Here is a 15,675-nt window from a genome sequence, read left to right on the forward strand (position 1 = left end):
TTGAATGCATTTTCCTTAACTGTCTTTTGTAGTAAACCTTGCAGGTGCCTTTTTTAAAAATTTGAATAAGCTCAGACTGGGTATTCAAAAACAGTATTAAATAAAATAGCTATATTGTATATTTGTTGTTTGATGTGTTTTTTAACAGTAATTTGTATCAGTTTTTTTAGATGTCTTAGAAATAGTATATTGATCCATGCAGCAATATTGTTTGGTTGCCGTGTGCACACACTAGGATTGTGTTGATCATGTATGGAGGCAAACTATTTGCAGAAGAATTTCCACACCCACCCCAGTGTATTTACTTGGAATTACTATTCATTTTCTGCTGTTGACTTGTTATCCCATTAGAGTGTTACTGGGGAGAAATAATCAAAAATTGGAAGTAATAAATTACATAAATGATAATATCACGGTCTGCAAGAAAGCAGGCTAAATTTACCAAAAGCTGTAGCACACATTACATTAGTACTTTGAAATTCAGATATTGATACACAACGGCACAGTTGTTATCTATACTTTGAGTGCCTATTCAGAAATGGGTAACATCTTGCTTTCCCCTAGATAGGCCGAAATGGGTCTTGGTAAGTAGCCAGAGATTCGTGCTGCTCTTGGCTCTTATCTCTAAACTGTGTAACTGTCTACATTGTGTCCTTCCTTTTTTCTTCTTACAATAGGTGGGGACTGAATTATGTTTGCAAACTGAGTCATTTATCTAGTATTCTCAAACTCTTGCCTTAATTGCTAATTACTTATTTTAGCTTCTGCTCTCATTAGTTCAAGACTTGGAGCAGTTGTATGACATATGGCTAAAAAGTCAAAAAACAGAAAAAGGAGATGATACAGCTGTTCAGGCAAACAAAGAAAATGGGAAGCAAATTCACATGCCAACTGACTATGCTGAAGTTACAGTAAGTAATCATAGGTATAATTCTAAATTCAAACACGGTTTTTTTGTTGTTTTGTGGTTTTCCTCCTCTTCCCCCTGCCCCTCAGTCAGTAACATACATTGTTGTCCTTATTTTCTTGGTGCTTCCTTACATCATAGTTAGCAACACTAAATGCAAACTTGAACTGACACTTTAAAGCAGTTAGTTCTTCTGAATCATCTAAAGCCAGTGGAGATCATAAATTTCAGGTGATTGTTTAAATAACTATAACTGTTTAGGTAAACGACAATTTACAGTACAGCATAAAACATTCAAAATGTATTAGGAGCAATTCTGTGCTTATGGTATTGAATTCTCAATGTTTTGTTTTCAAATTCCCTGCAAAACAGGTGGATTTTCACTGTTGGATGTGTGGGAAGAACTGTAATAGTGAGAAGCAATGGCAGGGTCACATTTCTTCTGAAAAGCATAAAGAGAAGGTTTTCCACACTGAGGATGATCAGAACTGCTGGCAATATCGCTTTCCAACCGGATATTTTAGCATTTGTGATAGGTATGTGGTTTTTAAGATGTCAAAAATGCTGAAAAATTATGGTTCATAGTGTAAATAATTAAGGCAGTTACTAGTTTTGACAGACAATATTTCCAGTATTTCTTGTTTTGCCATACATCTTTCAACAATAAATTAAGTAATTAACTATTTTAACACATACCGTTAGAACTCAAGGAGTGACAAAAGTGCCTAATTGCGGAACCAAATTAGTTGCTTGTGTGATGTTAATAAAGGGTTGCAAGTTCATTGCAGCTGTGCGAAATATTGTTGGTATTATTACAAGTTGACTTAAGCATCTGCGTATTAATTCCTGCGGAACACGAGAACAGTACCTAGCCGGACAGTGATACTGGAGCTTGAAGGCAAGTAGAAATGTCATTAGCATCAAAACAAATTTGCTAAAATCGAGTATTTGTTACTGGAAATTGTTTATGAATGTGTGGAAGAGAACTTCCAAGACCATTAGGTTTTCCCCAGCATTGGTTGTATGTTTTGCTGCTCCTTTTAATTCTTAAATGCAGCCTGTTTACCTGACTACAGTAGATGTTTTGTAAATCTGTTGAAAGTTCTTTCCACTGTTGGAATCTTTTTGGAAGGCTAAAAACTTTGGAATCTGCTGGTATGGGTACGGATAACTTAGCTACTCTATTTCAAACTAAAGATTCTGAATGGCTTAGAGATCTGGAGAAATTGCACAGCATGTAAAGCAAGTTATTTTTTGTTTGCAGTCTTTGCGTGAAAGGTTACATGCCTGCTTTACTAAATTTTTAGGTAACATCTTAAATGTATTTGATCTGTTGAACACTAACAGACCTCGGATATGCAGTGAATACAAACTGGCCTGCCTATAACTTAATACAAAAATACTAGGATAAAATAGATTCTTAAGTCATACTGAGTACTTAAACCCCAAATTCAGTTAACATGGGATAATTAATTAGTTGAATTTTTTAACAATAGTAGTTCCTTAGCTTAGTGAGTTAAAGAATAAGGTATTCGTTTACCTGATAATTTGACCTGATGAAATTAAAGGTTTCAAGCATTAAATGACTCAGTAAAGTTAGAAGCATGAGGAACAGAAAGAAAAGAGCCATCTCTTGTCCTCTATAAAAATATTTGGCAGCTGGGAAAGAAAAATACAATCAAATGTTAAACACAGTTAGTATTGTCTTACTAAAAAAGTAAATACTCTTCCGATTATTTTTTTGTCCTTAATATTTTAGTGTATTTGAAAAACATGACCAGAAGAAACTAACAAGATATAATAGTGATCGTGATATTTCTGTGAAAACACTGTTTGAAATCTGTCTTGACAGATATATGGCTGGTACTTGCACTGAAGGAAACAACTGTAAATTTGCCCATGGAAACGCTGAACTCCATGAGTGGGAAGAACGAAGACAAGTTTTAAGAATGAAGCTCAGCAAAGCAAGAAAAGACCACTTGATTGCTCCGAGTGATAATGACTTTGGAAAATATAGTTTTTTGTTTAAAGATTTAAACTAATACTGAGATGACACATACATGGTATCAGCTGGAAGTGTAAACCAGAAAATTTGACAATAATCAAAAGCATGTGACAGAAAAGCTGCAGGTTTTCTGCTTTTATTGGCATATATTGTTCCCCCTGAACAGCAAAATATAGTAGATTTAGGGGGACTGAGCAGACCTGTCTGTGCTCTCATGAAACAGAGTGGTGATTAAAAAAAATCTGAAGTATTATGTGCTTACTCACCTTCTGTTGGACAGAAAGTTAGGAAATAGAAGAGGGGGAAGAGAGGTTACAATATCTAGGAAGCCCCCTAGTATCAGTCCTTCAGCTGAAAAACTTTAAGGTATCAAGGTATTACAAAACAGTGTGGGCTAAGAAGAAAATGATGGATGAAAATTCTTCAGATCTTTTAATGGAGAGGATTTGTTTAAAACAAAGTTTGCTACTTATCTATATGTAGGTTGCTAAAAAGGATTTTCTTATTAAAGATTTTAAACAAAATAACCATTTAACTACAATATATGTTGAATGGGTATTTTTTTCTCTATTTGTATGTTTCCACATAATTTACTGAAAAAGGATCTTGGGAGGAAAAAACGTATTAATTTTTGAAAATGAAGTAGTTAAAATTCTGTTTCTTGGTCTTTGCTGTTTAAATGATGATTTTGAAAGATTACACTTGTATGTCAGTATTGTGTATTATTGTATGGACTAATGTTGCCTGTAATAAAGAGAACTTTACACAAAGCTGTTTTCTGCATGTAGCCTCTCAGGATAGAGATTTTGTAAAAACAAACAATGATTTGCCTATTAGCAAAAGCTTGAGCACCTGTAGCTAGAAGTTGAGGAAGTTGGTATTTGTGTCTCCAGCTGTGTGTTTGCAGTTTTCTGTATTGTCATTAGCTCATTGCATCACTAAAATAACAAAAATGGCCAACTAACTTGCAAAGCAGACAAGCATTTTGGAGCTACGTGGTGCTGGGACATGTTTTCAGCCTTTTGACTTGGGCATGAACCACCACCTCGGCTGCAAGGTGGATGGTACTTCAAATTGCATTTCCTGCAGACCACAGGAACTGGAAACCCATTCACCGGCTGAGGTGACTTCTGAATCACAAGCCTTTGGGCTTTACAGTTGCTGGAGCTTCTGTTGCATTTTGGCTTCTGTGCAGGTGGTGCTTTCAGCTTTCTTTGTGAGTGTTTTTTTGTTATTGTTGGGGTTTTTTGGGGGTTTTTTGTTTGGTTTTTTTTACACTTTTCAGGTGTTCCTTCAAAATAGCTAAATCTAGGTTTCTTTATTTCCCCATGACTGACTGCTCCCTCCTCTTGAGAGTATTTTTCTCTGTTAATGGCTAACTTTCTATAATTAGAAGAGCTTTAAGAATGACGTCAGTTAGTTTGAATGGGCCGTATATTGTTAATGTAAAAAATTTTGAATCCATAGTTGGTTTGGTGATACCTATACACATGACAAGCCTGGATGCTGTGTCCCATTCACTTCACAAAATAAAAGCACAATGAATATTAAAACAACACCTTATGCTTCAGCCATAGCTTGGGGAACTTGTGAAGTGACTGTTCCTTACAGGCTAGGCTGAAGTACACTTGACTACACTGTACAGCCTGCATTCAAAATTAGCTTGGTGCTTGAGCTGCCACTTGCTGCAATGCTAATTTTTTACATTGTTTGTAATAAACTGAGCTTGAAATAGAGTACTATGGACACTGTTATTCCTGTGACAAAACCTGATTGTATTGTGTGCCTTTCTGAATTGTTTTCTCAATTTTATGCTTTCATTGTTTAATGTAAGTGCTCTGTAAATTACTGGACGTAATTCTAGACAAAACTAAACATGAAATCCTTGTTGTGTAAGGACGGTGTGAAATCTTTTAATGACTGCAGCGTGGAAGCCGTTGGGGAATAGCTGCCAGAGGGGGCTCAGTCCTCGCAGAAACGGAGGAATTACTCCACAGCTAGCAGGAGGCGAACAACATAATTCCTAACGCGTTTTTCTTGAGACCGCGGGTAGGACGGGGACCGAGCGAGGAGCCGCCGGCCTCACGGCATTCCCAGCCCCGCCGCCGGGCCCGTTCCCCGCCAGGACCCGCTCTGCCCTCGCTTTCCCCGGCGGGTCCCGTCTGCCGCCGGGGGACCGCGCCCCGGCTCGCCCCCAGCCGCGGCAGCCTGTGCGCCTGCTCGGGGCGGCGCGACGTGGCGGCGGCGGGTTCGCCGGTGGAGGAGGCCGCTCCGCCCGCCCCGGCGCGGCTGACAGGCGGGTGGTAGGGAGACGTGTGCGAGCGGGAGCGGCCCGGTGGCCCGCACCCCTCCCCGCCTCGGCCAGGGGTGATGTCGTTATGCGGCGGCTCCGGCCCCGCGGCTCCCCCTCGGCTGCGGCCTCGCGCCGCCCAGATGGCGCGGCGGCCCGAGCTGCTGTGTGGCGCTGCCATCGTGCTGGGCTGCGCCTTTCTCGTGGCCCTCAAAGTCACCTGCAGGTAATGGCGGGGGAGCGGCCGGGGTCCGGGAGGACCGGGGGCACGCGGGGCCCGGCGGAGGGAAGCGGCCGTCTGCCGCTCTTCCTGGAGGCGGTGCGTGCCCCAGAGGCCTGGGGCAGAGCCGCCTGCGGGGGTCCCGCCCCGGGGCCTGCGGGTGTGCCGAGGCGGGCGGCCTGGCCGGGCCAGGGGTCCTCCCGGGGCGCGACCCCTTGTGCCTACGCTGCCTGCGCGTCTCCCTGCGCTCTGTGGTCGGGGTCCGTGAGGTGCCGCGCGGGGCCGGGTCGTGTCGGGAACCTTCTAGGGGTAGGCGATAGACATTTTCCTCCCGGGTCCAGCGACATGCGATCCCCAGCGATGGCCGTTCTCGTGTCGTGGGCCAACACCATCACCAGTTCAGCGGTGTGGCAGCGGGGGGACGTGAGGCCCAGTGACCCGTGCCGGGCAGGGGCTGGAGGGGCATGGGGGGAGGCCCCCGCTCGCTGCCTTAATACACGGGTGGGAAAGAAGCAACAGTGTTTTTAAGACAGATATGGCTTCATCGGGGGGGTGGTGGCGGTAGCAGGTATGCGGATGCACGCGCACCTGAGGGACGGGCGCTTTCTTGAGAAAGCTGTTTTTCCTCATCTCCAGAGAATAACTTGTACCTCGCGTTACCACAGAAGGACTGAGCGGGCACGGGGCCGAAACCCGTCCTCAGTGCGCTCAGCTGGCTGCATTGGCGTGGGGGTACGAAGTGGTGGGAAACGGGTCTCTTCTGGATCATGCGTTAGTGTCGGCACCCTCCATTACCCGCACCTGCTTCAGTCAGAAAGATGCTTTGCCAGTCTTTTTCCTCTAGTCTGGTGGTGCTCATCTTGGCAGCTGGAACTTTCCTCATTGCGAAAGCCTCTTTGGTTTCTCTTTGCTGAGAGCCTGGTATACGTGGGTCAGTGGAACCAGATGATGTTTGTAGCTGGAAGTGCCAGGAGAGCTGGGTGATGCATAGTAAATGCGCTGCAGCTGGGCAGCTCGTTTCTGGAGCCTAAACTGTGATCTGGATGTTCTGGATGGGTTTTAGTTCAAGGTGATTGTTAGGTGCTTCAAGTCATGCTATATTAATTTGAGAAGATCTGTTGCATTTGGGGTTTAATTTTGGAGTGGGAGGAGGCTACAAGGATCTGATTACTTCCCTATTCTGCAGAATCTAACAACTTTTTATTCCAAGAAACACTTGATTCACAGGTAATGCTTCTGAAAAATACTAAGGCCGTCTTTTCTCACTTTTCCACAGGGGGTGTATTACTTGAATGGGAGTGAATTTTAAGTCTATGAACGAGTTGCTCTGTGAGCAGCAGTGCCTTTGTTCCAGTAGTCTGTATCTCACAGTGACTAGATAATTTAGACGAAAGCATAAAGTTGTTGCCATATCGCAGAACATAGGGTGAAGGATTTCTGAACCTAATCACCTTCCTGTTTTATTGCCTGTTACTAAAAGAAAAATAATATTTTTTTTTAATGCTTACAATGACACTTCTGTTTTCTTCCTGCTCTCTTTTATTTAAAACCTGCATGTTACTTTGATTTTACTGCTAGCTGTGTTTGAAAGCTCACAAATGGAACATGCTTGGAATGTGATTCTCACCACCCCGTACTCTGTACAGGAAGTTTGATTAAAGGGGTTTGGCTTTTCAGCTTGTAGTTAAATAGACAAACTAATGTCAGAAAGGTATTCCCTGTTCTGTTGCTATCAGAAGCATAGAAAATTCAAGTGTAAACATTACGCGTGCAATTTGGAGGATGGTTAATTGCACATGTTAACTAGGACTACAGTACATAGTTTCTCACCACACGTTAGTACGGTTTGCAAGTGAGTCTCAGCACCAGAGTACAGTTACTATCGCTGCACTTAAAACACGTAACTTTTGAGGCCCATGGATAAAAAGTACGGAAAGGGAAAGTTCCTCTACTAGAAGATAATCTGTTAGTAGGGTTTGAGGTATTGCAGGTTTATAGTGGCTCAAGGAACAGCCAAATGAAGCCTGACCTAACATGTATTATGAAGGAAAGCCTGTGGTTTAGAACCTGAATTATTTCTGGCACTATGCAATTGTCTTTTGAGACAACCCCACTCTAAGGACCTTGCAGTCAAAGGGGCTGATCCTACAGGCATTTGCATGTGTTTTCTTTTATTACCAGGTTGTTCTGTTGAAAGGAGTTAAGTTTTTATAGGCTCTGTGCAGCAGGTAAACAACACAATCAGTGTTTTAATAAACAGTGTGTCATTATTATGTTTGTATAATTGTTATGTAATTCTCAGTTTATACTTGTATAATTTTTAGGGGTTCAGAGCACTATTCTCTTCGTAAACCTGGGAATTACGTAAAAGTAGGGTTATGCGTTTGGTATTGCAGAGGGAGACGGTACTGACCAAATCAGCTTAAGAAGCTGGTAGCTGCTGATTTATTGTGTTTTGTTTTTTTAATGATTACTGGAGCTTTTTCATATTTGAAGGTAGCCATGTGGTTCCTGACTCATTCATGTCATGGGACTGCTGTTGATCTGTTTTATACTTTCTTGCAATTTGGAGCCAATTTCATATCTCATTTGTAAGGCTTATGCTGCATCTCTTGAATCAGTTGTCCACTTTCGGTTTAATTCAGTAGAGGAAGCAGAGCTTTTAAACATATTTAGGTTGTCCGTTTTCATTAAACTAGTTAAACAGTAGAAATTCTAGTTAATGTCTCTGAAGAAGTACACGTTAGCGTGAGATCAACACTTAACTGCCACGTTTAGCTTTCTGCAGCTAATCGGCATGTGTGTGCTGACCTGTGAGTTAGAGCCGTAGCGCATCGGCGGTGTGTCCTGTCCAGCTGGCAGTTAGAAATAATGGGAAGAAGGTGGCAGTTTGGATAAGTGTGGAGTGCAGGAATGGGAGGGAACCAGAGGTGTTGGTAGTGAGGTGACGTAAGAACCTAGGGGTTGGGGAAGGAGGTGCTGGTTTACTTATTGGGGGAGAAGGGAAGGAGCAAAGGTAGAAGTCCATAGAAGGAACTAGATTTTTGGCCATCTGTGTGAAAACAGTTTTGTGAGTAGTGGAATTAATGAATTGTAAACACGAGGGACCAGCTAATATTTTTAAAACTCTGGATTTCAAAGCAAATACTGTTTCTTACATGTGAATTAAGAATTTCCATAATTTTTAGAAAATATACTGGGAGTGATTCTTAAGGATTGAGCTTTAAAGTGTGTGCTTAGTAACCTGGAAATGAGAGAAGAGCTGTGGCTTTTGTGAGTCTGTATTGTAAAAACAAAGGTGGTACTTAGAAACCAGAATGATTTTAAAGTTTGAAAATGTGGCAGTCGTCGTTAGGAGGTTGCTTAACATAGGAGTTTCACAGTGTTCGGGGATCGATAATTGTGTGACAATTACTAAAACTGTAACCTGAGAAGGATAAAATATCAGGTAAAAAGATTTTTGTATTAGCTTTTTGTTGTGATACAAGGTAAAAGAAGGTACAGTCTCTTCTAAAACTTCCTGTCGCATACGGAACCGTGGCAAAATTCAGCATTACAGTGGTGCGGTCCAGTTTTGAATCTGACTTGCTCTCGTGTAAATATAGCTAGTGGAAAACTTTGGAATTAAGAGAATAGAAGAAAGATAATATGATCGTTCCCTTGCATTTAAGGCAGTTTATACTATAACAACTTCTGAACACCTTGGAAATGCTGAGTTCTGGATTGTTTGATTATTTAATTGCTGATTTGATAGAAAATGGTTTCCTGAGTATTTGGTTTACGTTCTTGGTGTTACCGTTCGAACTAATTTATCTGTCGTAATCTCTTTAAATCGAGACTGTCTGTTTGTTGATGTTGTCTTTACATTGAAGAGGAAATGTGCCCTCAACAGTTTGCAGTCCCTGCTCTAATCAGTAAAATAAACCAACACATATTTACATATTTTTTCCTAATACAATATAAAAGAAGCGTAGAATACTTGAAAGCAAAGCGTAAGGCAGGATAATAGTCTCTGTTTATATAAACATCACATCACAAAACTTTATGACCAGTGTCTCTTCTCTTATTAGGGTGCTGTTGCCTAAAGTACAAGTGTTAAAAGAGGATGAGGCCAGGGAAGAAATCCAAAGAAATCATTCTTCCTGGTAATTTTATGCTTTATAGCAACCAGCAATAAGAGTGTGAGCTAACATACCCATAAACGTAGTGCATGGTATCACGACGTGACTTTCTAAAGCTTATTAAGGGTGATCTTTAGATTTTTATGGTATTTCATGAAACTAACTCAGGTAATGTAAGTTGTAGTCATTTGCATCAATTTCTGAAGTTTTGTCACTGCATGACCTTCACGAAGATGAAGTAGTAGGGTTTTGGGCACACTTCTTTTAACTACTGCTGTACAATCTCAATAACCACTCTAAATTTCCTTCCTGCAGTCGAGCAAAAGATGTAACTATGCCAGCGAAGCTTCCAGTGAATTTTTTCTCCACAAGATCTCCGGTCATCGATCTTTTTCGGGGACAGTTAGACTACGCAGATCACCTTCGTCAGGATTCAGAAATTGTGCTGTATTTCTTCTATGCGCCATGGTGTGGCCAGTCCATTGCAGCAAGAGAAGAAGTAGAACACGTGGCCGGCAGATTGTCAGACCAGGTAACTCCAGGGAGGATACGAATCTTAAACGTGACCTGATAGCTTTTCGATCTCCAAGCGGGTGCTATGTCATCCCATAGGAACCAGTCGGACGTGAATGCTCACGTTGCGGGGTAACTCGGCCAGTCGTCTTAACGCACAGAGTGTTAGAATAAATGGAGAAAAACTGTGTTTCCTGATCAATTGTCTGTTACTTCTGCTCCTGAATGGGGAAGTCTACAAGTTCCTTCTTGTAAATTGTTCTCAGATTTATTCAACTGCCTTCACACAGAAATTACAGGGAGTTCGCTTCCAGGTCCAGGATCCTTGGAGACACTGGTAATCATATAAGATTGCAGCCGTAGCGCTGTTTTCTAGCAGTTGGTTACCTGTGAACGCTTCACAGGTACAGCTTTCCTAAACCTCCGCTTGTTGAGCTCCACTCTGCAGAAAAAGTAATTAATACGAATTATGACTAAGTTAGTAAATTTGAAGGATATAGATTAAGAAGCTTAAAAACTAGAAAGGTGACCAAAAGGATTGCTGTTGCAAAATGGGAAAAAATAGTAATTAAAAAAAAAAGTACTGCGTGAAAGAAATAAGAGCAGCAGGTACGGAATACTGAGTTGAAAACACACTGAAAATAGCAGATGGAATGGATTGGAAAAAAGTACATGTTAGATAAAGAAGGTCACAGTAATGTACTTTGATAGTTGTGAATTTTTACCTGCTTTGCAGGTGCTGTTTGTGGCTGTAAATTGCTGGTGGAACCAGGGGAAATGCAGGAAGCAGAAGCATTTCTTTTATTTTCCTGTGATACACTTATACCACCGGAGGTAAGATTTCTTACGTACCGGCGGGAGTTTTTATTGTTGTTTTGGGAAACAGAGATATCGTATAAAATGTTGTATTTATGGCTATAGTAAATAGCTGTAGAGGGGGAGATTCTGAGTGAAGCTCATCCTGTATGCTACTTGGGTGTTAAGAAGGGCTGTAAATGTCAGTTAAATGACATGCTGTGGCTTCCTTCATCCTTAAGGAAACTTTCTTTTGCCTGTACATCTCCCTGAAGTTCTGCCTCCAGTGAAAAGTAAAGAATTTGGATTTATATATAAATTTCGGTTGTCTGCTTGTTCTGTAGATGGATTGTATCTACTAGTCCCAAGTTGTGACAGGAATAAAGTATATACTTAGGGGCTATTGAAGTTTGTGGAATTTAAGTGCATCTTTAAATCACACTATGTACCGAAGACTTTCGTCTGAATTTGAACTTTACACTCACATTTTATGCTCCAAATGTTGAGATACCACTGTATAAAATTTTATATAATCTCACTTCTATTTTTTAGTATTTGTCTGTATTATCCTTCCCCCCCCCCCCCCCGTGTGTGTGTGTGGGGAGCAGAAGGTAAGGAAACACACTTTCTAATGCTAGGGACAGTAGAGCTAGACGCTGTGTACTTTAAAACTTGCGTTTTGCTTGTGTATTCTGGTCTTGAACTGCAGCTCTCTTCCATTACAGAGGCTGATTTTGGTTTTTGGGTTTTTGTGGTTTTGTTGTTGTTGGTTTTTTGTTGGGGATTTTGTTGTGGGGTTTTTTTTATGTATTGAGGGGGAACAATCCTGATCTTTGTCAGCTGAACTTGGAATAGACACAGATGGCACTGCCATAATTCAAACTGTAATAAAAAAAACCAACAATCACACTTGCACATACATTGACTTAAACTTACTTGATCTCGAAATTGCAACGCAATAGATGGATACACTTGGGTATTATCGGTAACCTTAAACAGAGTTGCAACAAGACGAGATGTAAATTCATGCTGATACTTCATAAGAACCCCGAAGGGCAATGCACCTGTCATGCCTGAGATATTAAACCTCAAACCTTGTGTTCCGGGCGTGTGACCTGTTGAAGCAGTGCGTGTTGCTGTTAAGACAAAGGTTTGTAATAAAGTAATGTAGGATGTAGAATAATCTAGCGGGCTCTAGAAGACCATTTCAAAGCATCTGAATGTTGGTATCTCAGTGCAAGTTTGATATTTTTCAGAGTGTCTGTATGCATAAATGATATTAAAAAATGCATCACGGTAAGTTTTTCAGTGGGAATGGACTAATTCCTCATGGTTTTTGTGTTTGATTTCATTTTGGACTGTGATGCTTTGTCCAGCCTAATGATAATAAATCAGGTGCAGGATTGCAAGGGGATAAAGGAGAAGCCAATTGTAGCCACAAGGCCCGGCCCGCCTTCTGTTTTAGCACTACCTGATGTGATGTGAGAGGTATTATCAGATGGCCGGGGGAGAAACTGTAGACTCGCTGAGTCTATTCATCAGCAGTGCAACTGGATTCATCCCTGCTTTATTGAGTACTACCTGTAAAAGTCTACGTAAAAATATTGTGCCTTTTCAGATCGATACTGTTTGAACTTTCTAAAGATTTTAAAAAATCAAGTGAAATTAGTGACATTTTTCAGATTTGTATTTTTAAGCCATGTGTATTTACTTTGGATGAAGCACACAGATACGTATATGATCATATAATTAATTCCTGCATTTTACCAACCTCTTTAATGGGACTCAGAGGTGGTCTCCATCCCTTCGTTCCCACCAGTACACTGCACCTACCCATAGATGCTGCACTAGAGTCACTGCAGTTTCTGTGCTGTAGATCAAGTCTGGTAAAACAACTCCTCTATCAGTTACAGAAGCCACTGTTAATTAACACACAGAGCCATTCCCTTGAGGCTGAGCGTGCTGTCTATGTAACTCCTATCTCTGCCACCCCCAGGAGGGACTCTCTCTATTGTTAATTTAAGTCTTAATGTTTTATTATTTTTTTTGGTACTAGTTTTGGACCAATTGAATACAAAGGCCCTATGAGTGCTGTTTATATTGAAAAGTTTGTTCGCCGGGTGATGACACCACTACTCTACATCTCGTCTCGATCAAAATTACTAGATTTCCTCTCAAATTATGAGGTACTTGTCTCTCTTCTCTAGCTTTACCACTGTGATTCAGAAAGAGTTTGACTTGTTTCACGATTAAATTTGATCTGCTCCAAAGTACTAGTTTATTTCCAAGATCCTGAAATCAGTGCTGTGTAAATTGGTTAAAATCATAAAAATATGAAATGACAAATTCATCATGTTGGTTCCCTGTATAATGACTCTTATGATTTAGCGATGCTCTTAATTTACCGTACTTCAGTATGTAGAGACAACAATCAAAGTTGTTACCTCGCCAAAAAGTTACATATGAACTAGAAGGGAGAAATCTTCTTGCAAAAATCTTGCAGTCTGAGTTGGAAAAACATTTGAGAAATGTATAATCATTGATTTTTAAAGGAATATTAAACCTTTCTAATAAGATAAGTCTGTTAAGTAAAAACAAATGTTATATCAGTTGAAATAACAGCTCCCAACCACTTTGTGTGCTGTAACTTCATGATTTTAATCCACTGGTGTATTGTGTTTTATTACTTTTTGGTCTGTCATGGTCAGAGGTGCTGAGATTGTTAGCAATACTAGTGGATTAATAACTTCCAATCAGACAAAATGCACTTACAGCAGAGTCATTTATAATCCCTTTATAACTGTTCATTTTGGTAGCGCACAGTGGAGAAATACCATGATCTTACTAAACCCCAAGCTATTAGAGCAGAATGGAAAACCTGATCAACAAATTGATGCTGTAGTAGTGGCCTAAACACGCGAGGGGCTTTCAGGCGTTTCGGATTGAAGCAGAGTTCCTCTCTGAGTTAGCTCGTGTTCTAATGGCTGGTCCTGCTGCAGGATGGAGCACGACCTGCGCTGTTAAATGAAAGCTGCCACAGGGGACGCATGCTGGTAGTTACCGCGGGTAGGTCCCATGCTTGTTCACGCTTCAGTTTATCCCTCAGGAGCTATTCGTGGGTTTAGTTTTCCAGCGTTTTAAGTGGGGACCGTGAGTCAGGAGTAGCGAGATGTGCATCTGTCTCTGACGCTGATAGTTTCTGCGATCGCAACCAATTCTGTTGTCCTTTCGCTGCTTCAGTTTTACCGTTCTAAAGCTCTGTTATTTTTTGGCCTCCTATAGAGATTTGAAAACAGCCGTGCCTGGTTTTTGGTCAGTGTTACATGAATTATTTCTTGGTTGTCGGCAAAAGGTATTTGCTTTACAGTAGGAGGTGCACTTCCATTGGAAAAAGACTAAGACGAAAGGCAAATTTATGGGGAAACCAGAAATGTTTTTTTTTTTAAAATAATTCTTCGCAGTTGAACAGATATTTTTATTTCTATGTTCAAACTTCCCCCCCCTTCCTGTGCTTCAAATTCTGTGGCTCCAAATGCCCTATCTCGTTTATGTTCAGCGTTTGTTCGTTCTTTTTTCTGAAATGGACTAAGAATAGAGTCTGATCTTTCATGCCGCTCGCGGTCGTTTAAGGCTGAGGTTATTTCGCAGACGGTGGCACTAAGTGCTCAGTGTCTTGCCTCTTTAAAGTTAAGCAAGAGACGGAGAAGGGGATACAAAAATAACAGCCAGCTCCTGCAGTAAGATCTGTTCATGGAACAGGGCATTGTCTAGTGCAAGTCCGGGTGAGTGCTATAAGAAAAGCAAATGCTGAGTGGTCAGGAGCTGGGATACAGAGAAGATCTAAGAAACAGAGAATTGTATGTGAAGATGGATGGAGATGGAAACATAGGCACAACGGAAAAGTTTGTTTTTAAACTAGAAACAAACACATTGTTTCATCATTTTAAACAGTTAGAAATGTCAACATCTTCTAATGTTTTCCATGTAAGTGGAGGAACGTTTTACCTTTTGTAGGAGAAGATACAATCCAGGAAGTGACTCCTGTGTTTAAGAAGTGAGAGAGTTTCAGGAGTAGAGTAGGTTACAGGAAGTGCATTTATGGCACAAACTAATTGCTACTTTGAGAGCCTTGGCTAGTTTCTTCCTTTGATTTTTGATCCTGAATATAATAAAAATGTAAATTCTTTAGCCGAAGGGAAAGGAAAGAAGACTGTAACAGATTATTTGGCACCTTGACCACTGTCTGCTGCTTGATCAGGTTTTTGTGGTTTCTTCATTGAAAAGCTAATTAATTTGAAGTTCAGAATATTTTCTGAAAGATTTGTCATCACCAGTATCTAATTTTCAATCCTGCGTTCTGCTAGGGAATGGGTTCAGCAAACTTACGTTAGGGATATTTACTCATGACTTGAAAATTTCAGTTGAGAAGAACCTCTCTGTAGCTGCACTTAGGCAGCGCCCATTCTGGGGCTTGTTCCTTGGCTGTTTCATTCTACTTTGGTATTAAGGTCTCCCATATTAAGGAAGCAGTAGGTTGCAGAGCAGTTGCCTGTCACTCACTTTTGATCCTCGTTGTTTTGTTTCTCTGTCCAAGGATAGCACTATGTATAATGTAGACTATGCAGTAGGTTGGTAAGTTATTAGTAGATGAGTGATTCATTTGCAGGGCATCATGTTCAGCCAAATTCTGGTCAGCATTTGTTTTCACACTTAAAAGAGCTACTGCAGGCTTCTTTCCTTGTTTCAAGGGCATTTTGTTGTTGCCTGTCAATTTACTGATAGCCAGGACTTCAAGCCCATAGTAGTTCTTTTCCATCTAATCTG

The 15,675-nt window shown here is 40.9% G+C and overlaps 2 protein-coding genes across 6 annotated transcripts in view; both read left to right on the forward strand.

The window, feature by feature from the left end:
• Window positions 1-4,808, forward strand: part of ZC3H7A (zinc finger CCCH-type containing 7A) — a 31,068-nt gene extending 26,260 nt beyond the window's left edge. For 2 of the 3 annotated variants that reach the window (XM_054842619.1, XM_054842621.1), the window contains exons 21-23: window positions 778-911; window positions 1,280-1,443; window positions 2,760-4,808. In XM_054842619.1, coding sequence (XP_054698594.1) covers window positions 778-911; window positions 1,280-1,443; window positions 2,760-2,949 — 488 coding nt within the window. In that variant the 3' untranslated portion in view covers window positions 2,950-4,808. Of the gene's footprint in view, window positions 1-761; window positions 912-1,279; window positions 1,444-2,759 lie in introns of those variants that run through there. The other variant, XM_054842622.1, reaches the window with a different exon arrangement.
• A 377-nt stretch (window positions 4,809-5,185) lies between these two features.
• TXNDC11 (thioredoxin domain containing 11) overlaps window positions 5,186-15,675 on the forward strand; it is a 33,855-nt gene continuing 23,365 nt past the window's right edge. The window contains exons 1-5 of one of the 3 annotated variants that reach the window (XM_054842545.1): window positions 5,199-5,428; window positions 9,493-9,567; window positions 9,859-10,075; window positions 10,793-10,890; window positions 12,908-13,037. In XM_054842545.1, coding sequence (XP_054698520.1) covers window positions 5,283-5,428; window positions 9,493-9,567; window positions 9,859-10,075; window positions 10,793-10,890; window positions 12,908-13,037 — 666 coding nt within the window. In that variant the 5' untranslated portion in view covers window positions 5,199-5,282. Of the gene's footprint in view, window positions 5,429-9,492; window positions 9,568-9,858; window positions 10,076-10,792; window positions 10,891-12,907; window positions 13,038-15,675 lie in introns of all 3 variants that reach the window. The other 2 variants (XM_054842542.1, XM_054842543.1) reach the window with 2 other exon arrangements.

Source organism: Grus americana, chromosome 15 (assembly GCF_028858705.1).
Source record: "Grus americana isolate bGruAme1 chromosome 15, bGruAme1.mat, whole genome shotgun sequence".
NCBI classification, from domain to species: domain Eukaryota; kingdom Metazoa; phylum Chordata; class Aves; order Gruiformes; family Gruidae; genus Grus; species Grus americana.